This window comes from Netta rufina, assembly GCF_964035555.1.
Source record: "Netta rufina genome assembly, chromosome: 1".
NCBI lineage: Eukaryota > Metazoa > Chordata > Aves > Anseriformes > Anatidae > Netta > Netta rufina.
Genome location: NC_140123.1, coordinates 11338582 through 11362081, shown reverse-complemented (window position 1 = coordinate 11362081; position 23500 = coordinate 11338582). Strand labels below are relative to the sequence as shown.

The 23500-nt window shown below is 37.9% G+C and overlaps 1 protein-coding gene across 1 annotated transcript in view; it reads left to right on the top strand.

The window, feature by feature from the left end:
* Positions 1-23500, top strand: part of SLC36A4 (solute carrier family 36 member 4) — a gene marked incomplete at its 3' end in the record, with an annotated part of 64792 nt that overhangs the window by 2694 nt on the left and 38598 nt on the right. The window contains exons 4-8 of the mRNA XM_084306119.1: positions 483-578; positions 2937-3021; positions 10185-10412; positions 11568-11666; positions 22827-22996. Coding sequence (XP_084162245.1) covers positions 483-578; positions 2937-3021; positions 10185-10412; positions 11568-11666; positions 22827-22996 — 678 coding nt within the window. The remainder of the gene's footprint in view (positions 1-482; positions 579-2936; positions 3022-10184; positions 10413-11567; positions 11667-22826; positions 22997-23500) is intronic.

The following is a 23500-nucleotide window of genomic DNA, read 5'->3' as shown; positions in this document are numbered from 1 at the left end:
ATTGTCTCTTTGGATTGTGACAACTCGATTCTTAAAAATTGTGGTGCTAAGGAATGTGGTAAGATGATAATAGTGAGCAGATTAATGCTAGATAGTCTTTCAAGTAAGACGTACAATAAAAGTGCAATAAAAGTTCTTTAAAAGTGCAGTAAAGTTTCTGAACTGAACAGTAACATGAAGCTGTTAGTGTCCCTGTAGCTGGAAAAACTATTATTAAAAACAAAAACAAAACCAGACCTGATTTAGTACTGTTGAATTAGTGAGCAGCAATTGTGGTTTACATGCTTGTAGAGTGCTGAATATCCCTTCCTCCAAGAAAGAAGCCCAAGAAGCCTAAACTATACCTCTAAAATTCAGCAACTGTGGAATGGTGTCACAGATGATTCCTTATAAGCCTGTGAGGCCAGCAGCATTTTCAGGATAGAGATGTAGGCTCTGATAGTTTCTAGTAACTCCATTCTTTCTTCACTTTTTGATTTCAGGTTGAAAAAATCCTCACTGGGTTATAGTGATACAGTTAGTTATGCCATGGAAGTGGGGCCTCTGACTGCTCTTCAGAAAAGATCTTCCTGGGGAAGGTAAGTCTGCAGTCTAGTTCTACAGTTCATTAGTAAAAATTATGTCTACACTTGGAATGGTTAGGACATTTACTTTTTAGTAAGATATTACTAGTTTTCAGAGGATATTCTCTGTGCTTGAAATAACAAGTAGCACCACATAAAAATATTTCCTGGGGTCAACTAGTGACGCTGGGGTGGACTGGGGAGTGTGTGTCTCGGTCAGGAACATCAATTTTCAGGTCTACAGGAGCTGTGAAGAAAAGAATTCTCTTCTATAATATAGAAAGAGATGTTGTATAACCAGAAGTGCAGTCTGTATTGTGTAATATAAGTTTTTGTCAGCTTTTACCACAAACACATTTCACTGCATCAGAGTGTAATAAATGGCTCAGTCTTCAAAATAGGACTATAATCAAAGTTTATGATTTATTAAAGGAATAGAGGTAAGCAAACAGCGCTGGGTGCACCAGGAGTCTCTGCTCCACCAAGACGCACACCAGTTACATCAAGCAGCTGATTTTTATGCTCCTAGGCTGATACATACTCATTACTACTTCTAAAAAAAACAGGGTTATTTTAATTAGTTTCTGGAATCCAAACCCTTCTACTGGAGCATGCGCATCAGTCTCCGGTGGTCCCTCTGGGCGTCTCTTGTGCTGAAGGCTTCCTCCCTCTTGTCCTTCTCCTTTGTCCAACTTGGCTGTATGTCAGAGACTTGTGCAACATCCCCTGCAAGCTTTTTCTTTTAGTTGTTCTTCAGCTCTCCCCGTCTCCTTAATCTCCTGGCCAGATATTAGAGACTTGCATGGTGTCCCATGCAATAGTCATAATAGCTAGCAGTTATTCTGAAATCCCCCAGATATCAGAGACTTCAAGGAAAAACCTACAAATACATTTCCCTTGAAGCTCTCTATTGACATGAATTGCTAAACCATTCCTTTGCAAGATACAAGAATTACGTACATTAACCACATTGTTTTTCTTAGACTTGTGGTTATACAAGGGTATGTAAGACAGAAGGTCACATTCATCATACCATGCGGCTCTAGCATTGTTCCATACTGACACGAATCAGATGAACGTATCTCACAAGAGTTCACTCTCTAAGCAGACTGATACTGCAAACATAAATGATTTTATTTTTTTTTTTCTGAAAGGAAGCAAAGCATTTTTTGATTTGTTGAAATATCAAGTACAGATCATGGAGAAATACTTACTAGATTTTTGCAATAATGACCTGCAGATATTAATAGCTTGTTGTAGCTCTTAAGTGCTTTATCCATCTTTTAAAAAAGACTATTATGTATTTTTTGCCATCTGTTGCTGTATAGCGTTTATGGAGCTTACAGTATGACTGCATAGTGATGAAACTGAAAACCTGAGATGTTGTTCAATGTTAACTTTAAAGTTTTTTTTTTTCCTCTCTTGAGGAAGAGAGTATTTTTGCCCTGTTATTTTCAAGGATACAGCATCTTGTGTCATTTGTTTGTGGCTATCATTTGGTTTCAGATAAGAAAAAGATGAGCTAGTATTTTAAGATATTTTCTGATGACTGTGTAGGAATGGTCTGGAGCTGTACTAGAGGGAAAATTTTTTGTTTGTAGGAAAGTAGAATGAAAATACTGTAATGCACCAAAGAGTTATAAGCCATAAACAGCAATTCTATTTCCTGAGGCATTGTGCTATAGCAAGATTGTTCTCTGGGGCAGTTCTCTGCTGAATGTTGGACTAGCGAGAGGGTTTCATTATGATGCATCTTCAGGTCACCATCATGTGTATTATTTATCAAAAACAATATGAACCATACTTCAGATTTTTTTTTTTTTCCAAGAGATACAGTGTCTGAATGTGTATTTGGATACATTCACATAGAGCCAGTTAGCTGTGAAAATGTTTTTTGTCTTGAATTGCTGGAACTTAACTTAAACTGTGTGAGACATTTCATCTCTGGTCTCAGTGGAAAATGGCTATACTAAAGTGCTAAATTACTGCAGCAGAAGTTATTTGCACATTGAGTATATATGTCTGTTGTTTATAGCTGTTTCACATTGCTGTCTTTGAATTTCATTTTATGCGACTTTAAATGTGATATACCTTTGTTTTGGAGAAACTTTCATACCTATATACTGTTACCTTAAAAAAACACCACTACCACCACTATCACCAAAAAAAAAACCACCAACCCACAAAAAACATAAAATCACCTTATTTTGACAGAAGAGCAACTTTCATTCCAGTGTTCATGAGATTAATGTGATATTTGAATCTAACATCATGACTAGTATGAAAAAGAGTTTCAATTGTGTATTAGGTAGAAATGGATTAATCATTTGTATCCTAAGTATAATGTACGTTTATTTATTTTTTCTTCCTCAGGTATATTGTGGACTTTTTCCTAGTGATAACGCAGCTGGGATTTTGTAGCGTTTATGTTGTGTTCTTGGCAGAAAATGTCAAACAAGTGAGTAAAGATACTGTATGGAAACAGTTATGGTTTTAGATTTGTTTTTCCTTACTTTTTTGTTTCCTTGTGAAGTGCCAAAGAACCTGTAGAACATGAAGTTGAGAGATGCACAGCATAGGTTCTGCCATGGTTTACACAATACAGCTCTTGGAAAAAGGAGCAATGTGCAAGGTGATCTAAACTCACATCTTGAGGAAGTGTTTATAGTTTCATTGCCTTCTCATTTGTTCATTGAACTTAAAAATTAATTACAGAAATTATAGGAAACAAGGTTGAAACTGGTCTGGGATCCAGTTGTCAATGAACATTTCTTTTTGCCAGGACTTGCTGCTGACTTATTTATTCCCTGACCTTCTGAGAATATTTTACCCTTTTTGTGTCACAGGAATCTTTTGAATCTGTTCTTGTTTAGCCTCTTCCATTTTTCAGAATTGTCTCACAGTTACTCATCAGTGATGGGTCTCTTGGGCCCCCAGAGTACTGTGTGCAGTTTTGGGTGCCACAGAATAAAAAGGATGTAAAACCACTAGAGAGTGTCCAAAGGAGGGCTACAAAGATGGTGAAGGGTCTGGAGGGGGAGATGCACGAGGAGTGGCTGAGGTCCCTTGGTTTGCTCAGCCCAGAGCAGAGCAGGCTGAGGGGAGGCCTCATGGCGGCCTGCAGCTCCCTCAGGAGGGGAGCGGAGGGGCAGGCGCTGAGCTCTGCTCTCTGGGGACAGCGACAGGACCCGAGGGAACGGCATGGAGCTGGGACAGGGGAGGGTCAGGCTGGGGGTTAGGGAAAGGTTCTGCACCCAGAGGGTGGTCGGGCACTGGGACAGGCTCCCTAGGGTCATGGCACTGTACCTGCCAGTGTTCAAGAAGGTTTTGGACAACTCACAAACATATGGTCTGATTTCTGGGTGGTCCTTTGGGGACCCAGGAGTTGGACTCAATGATCCTTGTGGGTCCCTTCTGACTAAAGATAATCTGTGCCGTTCTGTTTAGTTTTGATGATGAATATGGACCTCTGTCTGAAAACATGTTTCTGTAATTAGTGAGACAGGTGAGGAATAAGGTATGGCATGTTACCAAGCATTAATCATCCATATGGACTTCTGACCAAAAGATAGAATAAAGGTGTCTTTGAATAGCTTAATTTATGTTATTGAGGAAGAAGTTTCCCCATGGACAGTCAATATGTAGTGGGCACATTTTTTTTTTTTCTCCGTGTGAAGTGAGTTTTTGTATTATGTTTAAAAAGTATTCTGAGTTACAAAAATGTCAAAGTGAGAAGAAACTGTGTATAGAGAAGCTGGATACTCTGTAATTTGTGTACTGGGAGGTTATGACAGTCCCACTGTCTACCTCAGTACCTGAAAATCCTATTTTCTATATGATGTCCTTTTGCTGGCCTTCTGAAGCAGGAATTTTTATGGCATCCTTTGTAATAAAAGTTTGAATCAAAACCTTTCCCATTGAACAAATATATGACCACCTAGTCATTATATATATGTTTTGACCTTAAGAAAAAGCAAAGATTTGTTTGCCTTGGCTTTTATAAATTTCAAAAAAAGTGAAACCTATTCAGAAAACCCACTGCTGCTTTCTTGAAGAATTGAAAGCTGGGAGCAGAACTTATAGAGAAAACAACTTCTACAAAAGTAGTAGCTGCAGAGACCCATGGCATGTACCCTGTGAATGAATTGAAGTCATTAGCAATTCAGAAGAGAAGTCCTATTTGCAAGTGTATTTGATTTACGTTGCCCTGTGCACTTTGCTCTGGGAGGGAGGTTGTTTCCATCTGGGCAACCTTATAATGCAGAAATCTGTCCCGTAGAGGGCACCAAAGAACACAAGTTGGTACAGCTTTAAATCTGTTTTGGGCAGTGGAAGGATGAGGCGTATGAACGGAGGGAATGAGGGAGTGGAGAACTAAGATAAAGGAAAATCATGGTAATAATGTTAGTAAGCTTTTCCAAAGGAATACTTTCCTGGCCCACCAAAGAAACTCAGGTTTGTGTAGTTCTGGATATGGGGTCTTATTTATACATATATGTACGTATATATATGTATATATATATAAAAGGGGTTTTACAGGTAAAAATGACTAGAATTGGAGAAGAATGATGAAACTGGAACAAAAATCTGAAGTTTGGCTGCAACAAGTGGGACAGACAAACAAATCTGCCCAGAAGATGGTCCCCTTTCTTGTCATAATTACTTCACTTTTCTTGCATGAGGAGTAGAAGATCTTAAGTCAAGAGTCCTGGCAGCTATCTATTTATTCATGAATATTTGCTGAGTTCTCTGAAAATGTGTCCTTTTCTCATTGTTTGCTGATAAAGCTAAAATATGAAAACATACTCTTGCTGTGTTGTACTTTATTAGATCTTTGACACTTTGAATGACCCATCAACTGGTTGAGCCATAGTGGATATAATGGAATTTTTATTTTTATATTTTTTGGAAAAAGAGAGGGGGGAAACACCTCTAGAAAAAAACCCTAGGCCACCACTTAGGCAGTTGTACTCAGACACAGAAGTGTTACAAATTTGTAGTTTGCAAAGTTGAGTACTGAGTAATAATGAAATACCAGAAATAAACTAATGAAACATATTTTGGGCCTTTTCTTTATAAATTACAGGATTACAGTATAGTCACATATACCTGATCACACACAGTTTTGGTGCTCGATTGGTCCCTGTGTATTGTATTGTATGTTGCTCTGAGTTGAATAAGGAAGGAATTACAGGAGCTGATCAGCTCAAGGACTGCTATTTTGATCCTACTAGATAAAAAGTTTGCAGACTGACAGATAGAGTAGAGTTTGGGATGTAGGCAAGAGTGGTCTTGGTTAAAGAGACTAAGGAAACTATTCCTTATTGCTTCTGATGCATTTCTTAAATGAAACACGTTCATCCATTAAACAATTTTCTGGGTGCCTGATATCAAGAATCTAATAACCATATTTACACAAATGTGTGATCTTCATGGATACAGCTGAAGGCGGTGGATGCTGTGCTTGGGGTATGTAAATGAGACATTGAGTGAAGCACTCCTGTAAAGGAAGCAGTTTCAGATATCACACCGTCATGTGAATTAGTGCTTGAATAACGAAAATGACTTTTGCTGAAGTCACTCTGTGAATTCACTAGTCTTTGTAGTCAATATGCAAGTAGTAGTCACTACTTGCTTTCTAAAACTGTAGTGATATTTCCTTGTGGTTTAGGGAAATGTTTGTGGAACTTGCAGCTACAGTCATGGTAGGCACAGAAAAAAATGCATGTAGTGTATTTAGATTAGAAGTTGCTCAATGTGCACTGAGCCCTGTTACACACAGAAAGAACAAAATACTGTGTAGCAGCTCATGGAGTCCTACACAGACTTTATTACATCTCGTCTTTTGTCTCTTTTGTAGTCAGTGAGTAGAGGCATAGTAAAATTTAATGACTGTTCTCTACAAATCAGAATTACTTTTATAGGAAGACATTCTCCGTTATGGGTAAGAGAGGAAGCCGTGATTCTTAAATGGCAAATGTACATTTCCATGTCTCAGATCTTTAGTGGGAGGATCTGAATTACGATTGTTTATAGAATGCGTTTTTCAAGCACAGATGTATTGATTGAGTAAGTGAAAACATTTGTCTAAGTTATCTGATATTCAGATAGTATTTCAGACTGCTTTGCTTTCTTCAGAGGAGAGAGAAACAGCATGAGAAACAGCTTTTTATTTTTTATTTTTAAAGACACTTCGGCTGCTTTACATTGTTACTTGTTAGAATGGTTTTCAACCTGTTTACTAGTTTTTTTTAACCTAGTAAAATACTTCAAAAGTGATAGCAATGTTAGTTTGCATCTGAACAAATGAGTGTAATTTCATCTTCATTAGATTTTTCCTTTGCTACTCTTTAGCATCAATCCTCACAGAGCCAATTGATCTATCACAGGCAGAATTGTAATTTTGGGGGGTTAATTTTTGTATTTTACTTTCAGACTTGGTTTTCTTCCACTCACTGGCCTCTCTTGCCTGTTATTTAGCTCTCCCATAAGATTACTGTATCTTGTTTGATGTGCCTCTTCTGAGCCAATGTATAGAATCACTCTTCTGTCATGCCACAAAATCCACTTGTGTGGTGTAGAAGTTCCCCGTGGTCTTGCCCAAACCCTTAAGTGGTGCTTGACACGGTGGTTAGATTGTTAACCAATCTAATATGGATGCTGCTTTCTTGGTACAGAATTGATTTATAGGTGTATATATATCCGGAAAAGGGAATAAACTGTCTTTCTGTGCTTTTATATCTGCATAACTGTATCCATTATATCAATTACATGGTGTGTATATGTAAAATTCACCCCCAAACACATTGTTTGATAATGCAGAAACCTGTGCATAATGAACATAATAAAAATGGCTTGGCAGTCAACAGTTGAACTGAAATGTTAATTTTTTTTTTTTTCCTCCCCCCATAAAATCATAGAACAGTTTGGGTTGGAAGGGACCTTAAAGATCATCTAGTTCCAACCTCCAATTATTTTTCTTAAGTAACAGCAGTTTCAGACCTGAGACAAAGCAAAACTTTAGGCCAGTCGAATATTGGAACAGGTTGCCCATAGAGGTTATGCAGTCCCCATTCTTAGAGGTTTTCAGGAGAAACAGCCTCATTTGACCTCATATTGATGGAGCTTTGAGTAAGCTGTTGAGTAAGTCATGAGGTCGCTTCTAACCTGAATTATTCTATGGTTCAGTGAATCCCAACCTCCATTTTTGGATAATGTAATGGAGAATATATCAGGAATATAATGTTTCTCTTAGATAAGAGATGACAAGGTAAAGTGACTCAAATGAGAAATGGTGTGGAAGAGGAGCTTTTGAGTTAAAAATGTACCAGAAATAGGTGCTTTTTGTAGCTGGGACTGAGACAGCTGTGACTGCAAATCTGTTTACTCAAAACATAAATCTGAGTGGAGCAGGTTCAGAATTGCCTTTTAAAATTTTTTGTCCTTCCAGCTGGAATCTTTTTGCCCTGGCTTCTGCCTTTCAACTGTATTTCACAAAACAGGATCTGATGAGACTCTTATGAGTAATAACATTTTAGAGAATCCATTTAGCCTCTGTTTCCTTCCCCTGGTGAATACTGGGGCAGGGAAGAGTTTGGCGAGAAAGGGTACCATATTCACTGTGTTGTAAAGTGGCCTACAGTGTTGTAGTTTGTTACAGAAATACAACTCGTGTTTGAAGCACGCAAATGGGAATTGAGAACCCAGGGTAGGGGAGTCATATTTTGATAATTTTAGCTGACTGCTTTTTACAGATGTCTGTCACCTGATGTTGGTGGTGCAGAGTTTGTGAGCAGTCATAGTGTGTCCTTTCTCAGTGCCTTCCTCAGTATTTTTGCGAAAATAAAACATAATTTTAAAGGCTACGTATGACCACTCTTTACTTAACACAACCTGGAGGTGTGATGTGGTCGTCGTGGCAGCTGTAGAAATCACAGTAGATCTGAACTCAAATAGAATTGTGTCCACAGAATTTTTTTAATAACTCCCTCTACCTCCTGGAAGTCTCAGTCCAAGTGATCCCTTGATTGCCTACTGTATCTCCAACCTGTCCCCTTCTCTTGTTCCTCAAGCTAGAAAATTAATATCATATTAATACCACAATAATTTTGTGCTGTTTGCTCAGGACTCTTGTGTCTACATTTAAACTTGTATGTAATAGTAATACTTGGCCTTTTTATTGAAGCAGCTTCATGTGTTTGACTTTTAAAAAGAGGATCTATGATCTTGTTATTTTCACTTGCACAGATAACTGGACATTCTAGAGAGCAAACCACATTGAAATAATTGCCCATAAATTAACCAGTGTCAGTATTAGGGTCAGAATATCATCTTAAGTTGCTTTGATATATATTGATTTCTCATTTTAATTTAACCTCTTTATACTGTAAGGAAGCATTGTTTTTTTCCACTGTCTAGGTATCTTTTCTCATCAAGCCAAAGGCTTTCTGTAGTGTGAATGAATTAAACAGTCATATACTGATTTATAAGATGGCAAATAGGATCAAAGAGGAAAAGAGAGTATACCTTCCTAGGGAAAAGGCATAAGATTTATAACAAGTGGGTCTGAACTGTTCTCATTTTGTAGCAAGCAGTATAACTACTAACTCTTCATGTGTTGGTCATGGTGTACACACAGCACGTAATATATTTGCATAAAACAGATTTTGGCAGTTATAGAATCATAGAATATTCTGAGTTGGAAGGGGATTGACAAGGATCATCGAATTCAACGCCTGGGTCTACAAAGGGCCACCCAAATAAACAGACCCTGTGTCTGAGAGCGTTGTCCAAACACTTCTTGAACTCCAGCAGGCTCAGTGCTGTGATCACTGCCCTGGGAACCCTGTCCCAGTGCCCGACCAATTTTAACCACATGAACATTTTTCCAAGAGATGTAGTGGGAGTTGTGAATAGTCCCAAGCTCAGTCTTCTGAATTGCACCATGGGCAATTATGGTAATATTATATACAAGATATTTAGTACTTTTACACATTGTGTACTACTATTTATCTACCAGTATGAATTTGTATTGATTTAATGGATAGAGCTCTATGCAAACTCTCTTCAGAGCTCATGGTTTTAAAGTTGAGTTAAAGGTGATTAATGGAAAAGTGAGGTTAAGAATAAAATCATTTGAACTAAAATAAAGACAGGTTCTTATTTTACCACCATTTCTGTGTTTATGTTGACATGATGTGGATTGCAAAGGCGTAAGGTTATTAGGCACTGAACCTTCAGAGAATAGTACTTGGTCATCTGAACCCATTCCTTACTTTTAGGAAAATTCACACTCCAGTGTTTAGGCCTAGATCCATCTCGCCCACATTTGTCTGACTGAATGCTTGCTTTCTAAAAGGCTGGTATCTAATCGAAACTGATCGTGGGGATTTCCTCCTTAGTCGATGGATTAAAGACAAGGTCTTTTAGGGCCCAATTTCATCATTTCACAAGGAACACTTGCCGTGTGCCTTGTCTTCCTCTCTGCATTGAGACCATAGGTAAACCAAAATGCCTGACATTCAGCAGGTAAAGTGAAGAGGTAAATTCCACCGTAGAGAAACAGCAGTGTGACCATATCCAGACACTCAGTGCTACCAGTATTTATTTATTTTTCTACAGGTCCATGAAGGATTCTTGGAAATCAAGTCTGCTTCTATAAATGTCAGTGCCACCAGCAGTTCTTCCGAGAAAAGGAGTACGGATTTACGAGTGTACATGCTGTGTTTCCTGCCGTTTATGATCCTCCTGGTCTTTATTCGTGACCTTAAGAGCCTGTCCGTGCTTTCACTGCTTGCCAATCTGTCCATGGCTGTCAGCCTTGTGATCATTTACCAGTATATTGTTAGAGTGAGTATAGCAAGTTTATAGTTTGTTTTGATCTGACATCTTAGTGGTTGCTTGGGGTAGTTTTGGGGTCTCTGAAACATACTGATTGACAATTGCTGAAAGTCAGAATTATCTTGTAATGTGAGGTAAGGAGATGTCTTAATACTTGAGGCATACTTTAAAGAGACCTCTATGGTATTTTTTGAAAACAATGGCAATATTACTGCGCTTAAGATACAGAGCATACAAATTTTGAAGTCTCTGAATCCTTGAGTGAGTAGAAGTTGCACCCAGAAGTTCAAAGGCTTCATCCGTGACCAGTCATTTCATTGCAACAGAAGAACAGTTTCAACAACGTTTGTTTATAGCATTTTTCCAGTACAATCAGGAAAAAAAAATAAATATATTTATCTTACGTATTTAAGAATAGATATTGCATACTTCTGTCTCCTGAGAAGTTGAATAGTTTTTACGTTTTCTGGGTTGCTGCTATTTTTAACAGTTGGAGGCATTTCAGAACAGAACAAATTGAACTGAAAGCTGAAAAAAAACCACATACAGAAACTTCTACATTTTTTCATTCTTACGATTTTTGAAAAGTATAAATGGCAAACTGTTGTGTGCACAGTATCTAGATACATGGTCACTACTGATATTACTGATATTATTTAGAGGTATTGGCTATGGGAGGAGGTAAAAGTTACACAAAACACATTATGGGAGTTGAAGAGCGATTAATTGTTCTGCAGGAATTCAGCTTGTGTTAAAAATACTTTTTTTTTTAACTATCCCTTATGGTTATGAAGAATACTTATAAAGTATGAAGAATAAGATGTTCTCAGGAGAGCCTAATTTTTAGAAGGTTACGCTTGAGTTTTCCCTTTCATTTTAATTTATGCTCACTTATATATGCCAGAGTAACACTTTAAATATGAAAATTTCTAATGTCAGTAACGAGAAGCTAGAATAAATACATCTGCAAGTGTCTGAGTGAGTGGGAAGGAAGCTATAATTGTGTGTGAGGGACTGTAAGCTTGTGGGGAAAACCATGAAGTGTAACTAGCAGTGTATACTCTGTTGTCAACACCTACAGATTTTTCTTTCCTAGACAGCAATTAAAACTGTAAGAACAGCTGACATTCTTTATATAGCACTGTTTTGCTTTGATTTCTTTAGGATATAGCAGATCCTCAAAAACTGCCTCGTGTGGTTGGCTGGAAGAAATATCCCCTGTTTTTTGGGACAGCAATATTTGCTTTTGAAGGAATCGGTGTGGTAAGTCTTTATCATTGACTCTTCAGAATACCTGGGTTTGTGACAGATGATGAAATGTAGGCAGTTTTAAGTTTGTTGGTATTTACTTTTTTCTTGGTGAAGCACTAATCTCCCAGTCATGACATGTGTTACTTCATCTAAGGCAAAAGCTGAGGACAGAACATCCTTGTCAAAGGGTATTCTAGTGAATACTGATTGCTACTTGAACACTTAGCACCTTCCCTATTACAAGGATGTCTGTAGTTCATCGAAACAGATTAAAAATAGTTTTAAAATAGATTAAAATCATAATTCATTATTCAGCTAATAATATGATGATTCTGTAATTATGATGATTCAGCAGCTCAGTTTGAAGTGATTAGTGAAGAAAAAAAGAAACGTATTCAGCATCTTTCTTTTCCTTTGGGATCACAGAGGACAAAAATGATTTATCAAAAAAGTATTGTTCTTCCTGCCTCAAACTTTTCTATAGAGATGGCTTCATAGCAATGGTGATAAGAAAAAGGCTTGAAATTCCAGAATATTGTTTTGATTCGTAGATTTCAGATAATGAACTTCCATTCCTCATTGTTTCCTGAAATAAGTCAGTTATTTATCGCTTGTAACATTTTTTTTTTTTTTAAGTGAATCTTGTTTTAATCTCTTATATTCGTATCCTACTCCATCTAGGGGTTTTCTGATTGCATCTCATAGTAGCAAAGTTTGCAAATTAGTTACCACTTTTGTTTCACGTTACAATTTTAAAAGCAGCCAAAGAAGCATCTGGGAATGGTAGGTCATAATGTCTTCAAACTGTTGGGAAATAACTATATATACACTTTATTTTGTACTAATGTAACCACATACTTCAGCAGGTGTTATGTGCCTAAAACTAAAGCTAAAGAAACACAACAAAAACAAATAAAACAAAACAAATCAACCCTTTCCTTGCACACCAAAATGCAATATCCCCAAACCAGCATGCACTTCATCTGAAGCAATTATTATCTTTCATTGTCATAACATGTTTTGAGATTTCAAATATCTTTTCATTTCTGGAACTGTCAGCTCTGAATCAAGGCAGTGTATTTGATCCAGCTGCTGTATTACCACTGCCAGGAGAGATGAAAAGCAAAAGGCCTAACTCCTAGTATGTTACGAAACTGTTTTCACAGACAGGATGTGTGGGTCTAGTGGCAGTGAATCTCCATTTCTCAAATTGTTTTCAGTGGTTTCTCAGACTGTGAACTGTAGGTGATGTAGTGTTTAAGCTACCATATATTTGGTAGTCATTTAGAAGTGTGTGTGTATATATATATGTATATATGGCAGCTATTTGGTCATCTGGAAATTCTTTCACAGGAAAATGGCATGGGCTCTTTGATGCCTGTAGTTCTTGGGCAAAAACAAAACAACCCAAACCATGCTCAGTGAATCTGACAGGTCGGGCTATGTTAAATTTGTTGCTCTTAAATTGTATGGTCCGTCTGTATACCCTGTTTCCCAGACTGCACATACTGTGTGTGGCTGAATGCAAGGCATATACAGTAGGTCTGATAAATTTATATCCTGGTTGTATTGAATCTGTTGTTGAAGATTTGCGTGGGATGTGGGTATATAATTGTAGCCAGGAAATGTGTAAGTCCTTGCGAATCTCAGAAAAATGTGGAAGGCTTATTATTTGGTAGCTGTAGCTTACTGAATTACAGATAGCGAATTGATTTATGGTAATTATTTTTTGGCAAGTTAGATTCCATGTTTGTCAGCTCCTTAAATTTACATCAATAGTAATAACACTGATTACTAATGTAAACCTTTAAGGAACTTTAAGGAATGCCTGGAGCATTGCACTTGATTGAATCCCTGGTTGTTACCAATGACATTCTTAAGAACTGAAGACCTTTTTCCTTTGTTTATTCAAGAGCAGGATTCATTCTTACTGTACTTCTAAAACATGAAAATATTGCTCAATATTATTAAATATTAGCATTGCATAGTTTTTGAGTATATTTCTGTATGATCCATCTCAATTACTTGATGATAATTTACTTTTCAAAGCAAACAAATAGTGCATTTTAGTTCTTTCACTTTGTTACTGATACTTAGAAACTAATGTTTATGTTCATTTTGGTTTGATATTCTGTGCGTGTACATCACACACAAGACCACTGAAAAAACATGCATGTGTTTACAAATTAGAATTAATGTCAAGGTCCCTCTGGATGGCAGCACGGCCTGCTGGTTCACCAAAGGGCCATGCTGCCTTCCAGAGGGACCTTGAGAGGCTGGAGAGGTGAGCTGACAAGAATCTATTGAAGTTCAGCAATGAGAAGTCTGAAGTCCAGCACCTGGGGAGGAACAACCCAGACACCAGGGCATGCTGGAGAGCAGCTCTGCAGAAAAGAACCTGGAGATCCTGGTGGATACCAAGTGGAAGACGAGTCAGCAATGTGCCCTTGCTGATAAGAAGACTACTTTTGTTTAAGAACCTGGATGTTTTAGGCCAAGTATCAACAGCAGGTCAAGAGAGGTTCCCCTCTGGTCAGCATCAGTGAAGCTGCACCTGGAGTCCTGTGTCTGGTTCTGAGCCACACAATACAAGAGAGACCTGAACATACTGGAAAGAGTTCAATGGAAGGCTACCAAGATGATTGTGAGACTGGAGCACCCTCCTCTGAGGAAAGGCTGAGAGAGCTTGAACTGTTCAGCCCGGAGAAGAGAAGGCTCAGGGGGGATCTCATCAATGTCTGTAAATACCTGAAGTGAGGCTGCAATGAAGACAGAGCTGGGCTTTTTTCAGTGGTGTCCAGTGACAGGACAAGAGGCAGTTGGCACAAACTGGAACACAAGAGGTTCTGTCTAAACACTTTACTGTGTGGGTGTCAGAGCACTGGCACATGTTGTGGAGTCTTCTCCTTGGAGAACTTCAAAAACCACCTGGATGTGCTGATGGGTAACCTTCTCTGTCCCTGCCTGAGCAAGGGCTGGATCCAGATTACCTCTGGAGGTCCAATCCAACCTCAACCATTCTGTGGGTGTTTGGATGTAAAACTGAAAATCTAGAGTGTAAAGTATTTATTTCTTATATGCAGAATGATACTAATATGTCTGTGTTTCTCAGGGATATTTTGAATGTGCATAATGTGTACTGTACATTCCTATACTGTAGTTGCATGCACCATAGCGAAGATTTGGAAAAAAAAAAAAAAAAAAAAAGATTTTATGTATGTGAACAGCTAGCACTTCACTTAGTACTAGACAAGTTGTTTAAGCATGAAATCAAAAAGATGAGCAAAGCAAATCGACACATTTCCACTTAACATAATTAATATTTCATACAATTCTTGGTCATTGATTTAATTAGCGATTTGTTATTACAGCTCAATAAGTCACCATCAGAGATGAACTGTGATTTGTATGTGTGTTTGTGACCTCTTGCGTATGTGAAGTGAAAAATGTTAGCTTAAAATTCTTTCACTGAGATCTAAGATAATGAATTTTGCTCCAGTTTGCAGTGGATTAAGAATACTCACATAGTCAGTTGCTGTAGTATAGTTGATGTGTGATAGATAACCTGTTACTCTGTGTCTTAATTACTGGCCTTCTGATACTCAGATACTGATATGGTTGAATTGTTCTGTTAAGGAAAAAGCAAAAAACAGACCAAAACATTTATTAAATTGTCTCTTCTGATTGCAGGCAATCAAGATTCCTTGATACTGGTTTTTATTTTAGAGACATATTAGATTTTATTCTGGAATGTCTTGCAAGTAATATTTAGTTCTGTGAAATTACCTGAACATTGCATTATAAACAGAAGCCTTAATGTCTTAGTTTCATCAGATAAGTTTATTATGGTTGATTCCTGTTATGGAATAAATTAGTCTTAAACAGTTCTGAGGCCATAATTGTTTTTTTCTTTTCCTTGGCTTGAAATATGCATAACGCTAATTTTTACTGTATTCATTGGAGAGCAGCCAGATTATTAATGGTATGAATATTGAAGCAAAATAATTTATTTTATTTTTTTTTTTTGGCAAGTTCAGTCATCTTAAGTAGAACCTGACAGGAGAGGAAACATGCCCTCCATGTGGTTTCTCTACCACTGTCTTTCTCTGTAGAATGGTCTTCCTTCTAGGAATACATAATGATAAACTTTTGAATAGAGGAATAAATAATCTATAAGGTTATAGAAAATAAAGTTAGGAGGATTTATTGTTAAAGACACTTGATTTATTCTGCTCTTAGTAGCAGGGAAGTGGCTAATGTAGAAAGAGAATAGTTGTAAATTCATAATGACAATACACAGTGTGGAAAGTTCTGTTTGTGTGGTTTCTTTGAAACAAGTAATAGACCGTAGGGGAAATATTCTAACACTGATTTGATTGAAATTGGGGTCACATCAACTGGGGACCAAGGAGTTGGATGCAGTGATCCTTGTGGATCCCTTCCAGCTTGGGATATTCTATGGTTCTAACTCTCAGTGAACCTCTTTGTGGACAGTGTCCTGCTGGGGATGGGAGAGCATATGCTGCTGCTGCCTTCCATCTGTGCTTTAGCTTCTCTCAGGCTGTGGTTCCCTGTGCTGGATGAAGCTACCCGACAAGTCACAGGGTTGGTGCGCAGACCACAGAAGAGAAGAGAGTACTAACCATACATATTAAATACTGGGCCTGCAGGTGATGCATACAATGAATGTGTTCACAGAATGTGTAAAACTGTTTTTAAAGAGCTGTGTTTGAGAGCCTCTTTCATATTCCACTGGTGAATAGGTCTGTTTTTATAAAGAATGTGAGATTTTTGTGATTGAATTAAAAAGTAGCTTCAGACTGTGCTGCTGAGTGGGCCTATCATGCAGTTAAAACTTTTGGACAAACTTTTCAGAAGAGTATGAAAATGGAGGCTTCAGGCTTGGATATGTCTGTAGCATTACTGTGTGTAGGTGATTACTTTGCATAATGTTTTATCTATTCAATCACAGTTATAATTAATAATTATTTTGCTATGAAATTCCATTTGACTTTCTTACTCGAGGTATAAAAAACAGATCCAAAAGTGGAAGTGATATTTTAATACAAGCTTTGGGGGAAGGAGGATAAATTAGATACATAAGGTTTTAACAAGGTATATAATTTGTCTTCTGTATTGCATATAAACTTGCTCAGTTAAGTAAAATCATAGGATTCAGTACATTCATTTTTCCTGTTGAGTGCTGCAGACTGATTACCCTAGCAGAGAGAAAATGTTACTTAACATTAACATAACTTAACAATTACTTAACATTAATTTCAGGTTTGTAATGTAAGGCTTCTGATATTTTAGCCTTTTTCTTGAAGACATCTATTAAAACCACTTTTAAACTTGGATATCAGAGCTTTGCAGTAGGAGGTAGGGTTGTATTTGTATACCAAAAGACAGGCTCTAGAATCCCATTAGGCAGCATCTAACCAATTCCAGGAGATTTAAAGTGAGAAAACTAAGTGGATTATCATTTTTAAAATGTCACTATTTGGACTTTGAATGTGATGCAGAGGAGCTTGTTAGGTCTGTGGTTTTGAGATAAAAGCATCTCATTGTCAAAAATTCTTTTGCCAGATTATTATTCTTTTAAAAAGTTAATGAAATCTAATGACACTCTTCTGTTGTCATTAAGACCAGGCTGCTTTCGACAGAAACAGACATTTAATGGGTAACATGACATCATCTAAATCTACTTGGGGCATCTCTAGATTGGGGTGCATAAATTTAATTGCTGTTCTTTTGAGACATTTCAGATGCAAAGGCTGTATCATCAGAGGATGTTTTTACATTTGGGCACCCAAATGTAGGCAAATGGATTTGTTGACTGTGAAAATGACCTGTTTGTAAATTTACACGGTAATTCTGGTCTTTAAATGTCAGTGAGAGGTATGTATGCCTCATGCTCCTGCGTGGGCTCCTCTCCACAGGCTGCAGCTCTGGCCCGGGGCCTGCTCCTGCGGGGGCTCTCCATGGGCCGCAGCCTCCTCCAGGCCACATCCACCTGCTCCACCGGGGGCTCTTCCACAGGCTGCACCGTGGAAATATGCTCTGTACATATAACAATAAATAAAAATGAAATTAAAAACAGTTAAAAACAACAGTTTAAAAAAAAAAAGTATGTGATTTTACTATATGGCTCATAACATGCGGTTTTGTCAAAGTATTTCTAAATTCAGTGATCTTCTTGAATGTTCACTGAAGAATAGAGCTCCTAAATCCAGAACTTTTTATCAATACATGTTTTGCTGGAATACGAAAGAGCCCTAATCATCCACTGTTGAACACTTTGTCATGCTTTGGCATTGGCTCTCTTATAAACTTTCTGCCTTAAAAGTTACATACTAGGAGAGGAGATTTGTCGGGAGCAGTAGAAGAAAATTGTAAGGGGATGTGGAAAAGAAAAGAGTCATAATGCCGAAGGCATTTGAGAATTATACTAGAAAGTTGAGTGTTGTGTAGTCCTAAACTTGTATTTGAGCTGTTTCAGTGCTTCACAGAAAAAAACAGCTAAGTAGTTTAGATGTCAAGGTGCTGTGCCATCATTTCGAATGGAGGCGTATGATGCTCTGTGTTCTTCTGAGAAAAAAAAAAGGGTCAGTGTCTTCTCTTCCTTCTCCTATTTCAGGTGTATTGATTTTTCAGAATAGGATCATTACTCCTTTTGATGATTATCATGTTAAAATGTCAGGTGTGATTCACAAAAACATTTATATTGCTAGGGCTTCTGTGCTGGGGTCCTGTCAGTTTTTAACTGTCTCAGTCATGGAGCCTGCACAGCTGTTTTTCATGCTCCTTATCCCTTTTTACCTGCAATACTTATTAAAAAAATATAAAGGAGGAGGACTGCTTCATTCTTGTCATTTTAGTGGCAATTTGTGAATGAAGGGAAGATGAGCATATATATTTAAACATTGAGCACATCTGTTACTGAGTTATCCATTAAAAGATTAGTTTTCAGCTGCAGTGACAATTCAATCAATGTGCTTATCTGCAGGCTGAGTTATCTTGTGCTTGTAATTTTGGGTCTGGTAATAAAAAATGTATAGTAGATATTTCTAATTAGAATTAAACAGTCCCCTGGAGCTTACGTCTAAAAAGCAGTCTAATTGTAACCAGGATATTCAAGGCAAGTAATGAGGAGACAGCATTGTTACCGGGGGGTGGTCCCAGGTACTGCAAGCAGCTTGAAATGAAAGGGGTGGTACTTTAAATGATTTGTGATGGCAGAGAAGCCAGGTTATTTCAAAGATTAGACTATGCTGCTTTGCCAGTGAATTACGGGCAGTTTTGAGTGGATTAAGGGGAGATGGATTTCTTCTAAACTTACTTTCTGTTAAATTCAGAAACCAAAGGTTGATGGTTACTGAAGGAATCAAGTATTAAGGTCTAAGGAAGATGATAGTAGCAGCATGTGCCCATGTCTCAGAAATGATAGGAATATCTCACTGAAACAGGTGACAGAAAAAGATGGAAAATTTATCAGCTGAGGAGAGAGAAAAATGATGAAAAAAAAAAGAATTTTTGAAAATGATCAGGTTTTGGTTTAAAAACTAATTTCATAGGTGTTTAGAGCTATGACAGAGAACTAGTGTGGACTGGGGGAGAAAGAGCATGAAGGAAGCAGACAGAGCGTGGAAATCATAGGCAGAGAAAAATCCGCTCAAAATAAATCCCCCAAACTCTGAAACTTAACTCTTCTTCTGGACCTCATGGTTCTGTGTTCTGCCTCTGGTGACCTTGCTTGGGAGAGAACATTATTCACTGCAGTTATCCCTCAACGTAGTATTTCACATCACTAGGTTGTGCAGTAGTTATATATTTGGTGATTTTTTTATAAGTCTGAAGAGTGGAAGGCATTGGACTAGGCTGATGATGCTGCCTGTTAGAGCAGAGGTGGTTGTTTGAATGAGCAAAGAGCAGCATCGAAATCTTGGTGTGAGATACTGGATTAATGCAACATCTCTCTTGAGAGAATATTTTCCAATGCCAGTCTTGGACAGAATTTTGGAGGTGTGTTTGTGTTCTTTCAAAGCCATTCAGTCATCTAATTAGGCTTTTAGCTCATTAAGAAAATATTTTAAAATAATTGAAGAATTAAATTAATTTCTGGCTCCAGAAAAAAAGGACAAGAAAAGTGTTCAGCTTTGGTGGTCCAAAAAGAAAGCAAAAAAAAACCTGGAAAGCATTTGCAAACAGAGCCATACCTCTACTGCTGTCAGTTAAAAGGTTAGGCTACATGAAGTCATTGCAACTGGGGCTATACAGGCACTGAAAGGAAATTCGGAATGAAAAATCTCTCCAGCAGCTGCCCAACAGTGGCATAGAAAGAACAAGCCCTAGCTCATGTCACGCCTCCTTCAGTTTCTGCCTGCTTTGGAATCACTTCATGCACCTTCCTCACGCTCTTTTCTCTGGACAGGGAATGGAAGATATTCTACAATTTAATGTAAAGTGCTATATATGTGTGAAATGTTATTACTAATGATAGTTATTAAAATCTGTTGTCTTGGACTGCTCAGTCATGTAAACGTCTTTTATTCTTTTAATATTCTTCATAATGGCCATAGCCAGCGTTTGCCATAAACATACAATATTGTGCTATTTTATTGAAGGTATAGCCAAAAAGTAAGACGTTTATTTGTTTCTTGTATTCTTTTTATGAGTAGCCTACCAAAAAATCAGCATGGCTTTTTTTTTTTTTTGGTCTGAACGAAGGCATCATAATGAACAGTCCAGTGGTGCCAGTAAAAGGTCTTTGATTTGAGCTCCCTCTGACAGTGAAGCCACAGGATTTTTTTTTTCCCCCCATTAGCAGTCTCCTACAGATTGCTTTTGCTGCCCTTCCTGCCAGCAGTCTTGGTGGGAAACCACCAGGTTTTTCATGCCTGGCATATGTATTGGAGTTCAGTGCCCTCCTGCCAGGAACATAGGAAACGAATGCTGGAGCCCCTGGAAATTAAATCTCAGGGCCTGAGAACTTATTAAGAGTCTCCTCATATTTGTAAGCTGGGCAAGGATTTGCCATTAAAGCTCTTCAGGGATGATGTAGCTTGGAATAAAGTCTGACTGTAACAATTTATGCTATTGGGACTCCTGGAAGCTGTAGGACATGGCAGAACTTAGGCAGAAAATATTTATAAATTGCATTTATAACCACCAGAGAATTAACAGGTATGCACCAAACGAGATTTTTTACTACTTGTTCAGGCCCAAATGCAGCCTGTTGATTCTTTGTTTCAGAATGTTTTGTGGGAAGTCAAGAATGGGAAATTTCCAAATTAAGGGGAAATTTCCTGTAATTTGAATTCTTCAAAGTTCTTAATAAGGTGATATGCTAAAACAATCTAATCCCAACTGAGGACAAAAGAATCTGTCTGTCCTGCCTGGCAGTAAATTTAATACTTATAGCCACATCTCCTCCTTTTGTGTTTTTCCTGCTGCACACCACTGTCATTTACAGCGCAAGCACATCCTGCTTACTGGAGGAGAAACTTCAGCAGTGGAAGCTCTGAATTATAAAGAAGATTCTCAGTTAAGGTGTTTTAACTAACCGAGGATGAACAGAAAATTTGGAAATGCCTCCAAATGGGCATCTTTTTAGAGATGTGTTCATTCCTAAATGAAATGACTTCTTCAGTTTATGACTTCCAGTTTATGAGAAATACAGGATGAGAACATACAGGATGGAAAAGCAGTGGTGATACTCAGTGATAGGTCAGGAAGCGTCAATGGGTGAACATGAGGAATGGATTGCCCTGGAGCCATATGGGGGTAATTCAAATATAATTTGTTTGTTTAATTAGTGGATGAAACTTGCTATTTTTTTCATTATTTATTAAATTGGAAACAGTAAAGATTCAGTCATTTCAAAAGCAGTTTGGGGTGAAATGGAGAGTGGCGTTTATAGGGCAGCCCTGATGCACTGAAACTGTTTTGTCTGCATTAAATCTCACTTCAGTGGAAGCCAGAGGTTAAAAACTAGTTTCATTACAGTGCCATACTGTTCACAGAATATAAGCTATATGTCTACTTAAAGTTAAGCTGAACTGCAGTCTTAATTCCACTGACTATACCAACTAGATCTTCATTACCAAGCTTAATTACAGAAGCTTAGATGTTTTACTCACAGGCAGACATAGAGGATTAGCTGTTGTACTCTGGGACTGTATCCCATATTAACTGGTTGAGATGAGTGTATGGTTCTGAATGACATGGGGAAAGTGTGCTTGTCTAGGAAAGTCTGCATACTTTTGGTCTGCATCTTCATTAAGACATTAAAACCTCCGTTACATTGATGAAACTCAAGGTGAGAGTAGCAGCACTATTTGCTTCTTATTGTGACCTTGCTGCTTGGATTTCCTGTCCTGCCTTGAAATTCTGTGTTGGTGACTACAAGGTTATGTTGGAGCTTACTACACACATTTTTCTATGCCCTTTATAATACACGTAAAAGGAATTTCTCCAACAAGAGGCACACAGTAATGGTTGCAGTGCCTATTTCTTCACTTTGAAGTGATGGCAAGCCCAGCAAGCTCGCTTGGCTACAGTTCAGGCTCAAAGCACCCACTCTACATTTAGGAAAAGCACTGCTTAGTATGCCTGGGCGCACCTGTGTCAGCAAAATGAATAAGAGCACTAAGAGCACAGCTCCATATTCTAGGAGCTCATACACTCAAGCTTCCCCTCCAGGGAGAGCTAACTGCTCAGCATCAGCTTGTGTGTTAACCACCTGCATGATAGGTTTGTGATGGAGACTGACAGCACAGACCTTCCTAATAGAAACTGGGGAATTACTCTGGGATCCTGAGCATAATCCATTACAAAAACTTAATGGTACTCATATTGTGTATGCGTTTTCATCCAGGCACCATAAGTTTCTCTTGTTAGTTTTCCTAACCCATAAATATGGCTTCATATCTTCAAAACGATGCTGTTTTCCAACCATTTCTTGGTTGGTGCTCTTCAGTAATTGACTGAGCATTTCTATATGGCTTATAAAACACGGTGATCTTCCAGGCTGTAAAACATTATTGTAGAGTAATCTTATTTATTAATAACAACCCCTTAAATTTCAGAAATTAACTTTGAAAGGAAGAAGAAAAATATTCTTGTTCTGTACCGTGAGGACATAAAATGTGACTGCTCTCCCTCTGTTTCCAGGTACTGCCACTGGAGAACAGAATGAAGGACACCACGCGGTTCCCACAGGCACTGAACATCGGCATGGGGATAGTTATGACCTTGTATATCTCACTAGCCACTCTGGGGTATCTGCGCTTTGGGGATGAAATCAAAGGCAGCATCACTTTAAACCTGCCACAAGATAAATGGTAAGTGAGAATGTGACTTTCAAATCCTTAATCTAGAAGGCAAAATGAAAAATAATAATAAAAAAAAAATGCATGTGGTGAAGGGTTTATTCAATGCATCCCTGCTTAGCACTGATAGGTGCTTAGACTTTTAAAATTGCACTGTGTGTACTATCTCTGTGCCTTCCAAGGCTTAGCAGTGACCCTAGTCAGCAATTGCTTGCACATTAGAAGGAATTGAGAATGATCAGGTCGATTGTTGTAGTAGAGGATTCCATCTCCAGCAGGAGCTAGTTCCCAGGGTACAGAAGGATGATGCATACAGTTTGCATATACAGTATATTATATTTCTGAAACCAGCTAGTTTTAATGTGGATATCCTGGTGATATAGTGGCCTTTTTTTTAGAGGAATGACTGAGTTTAGAAGGCAAACAACTGGAATAGAAGACATCAAAGCTGAACAGGTTCATAGTTTAGACACAAATTTGTGTATAAAGTATTAAAACAGCTTCCTATAAGGAAAA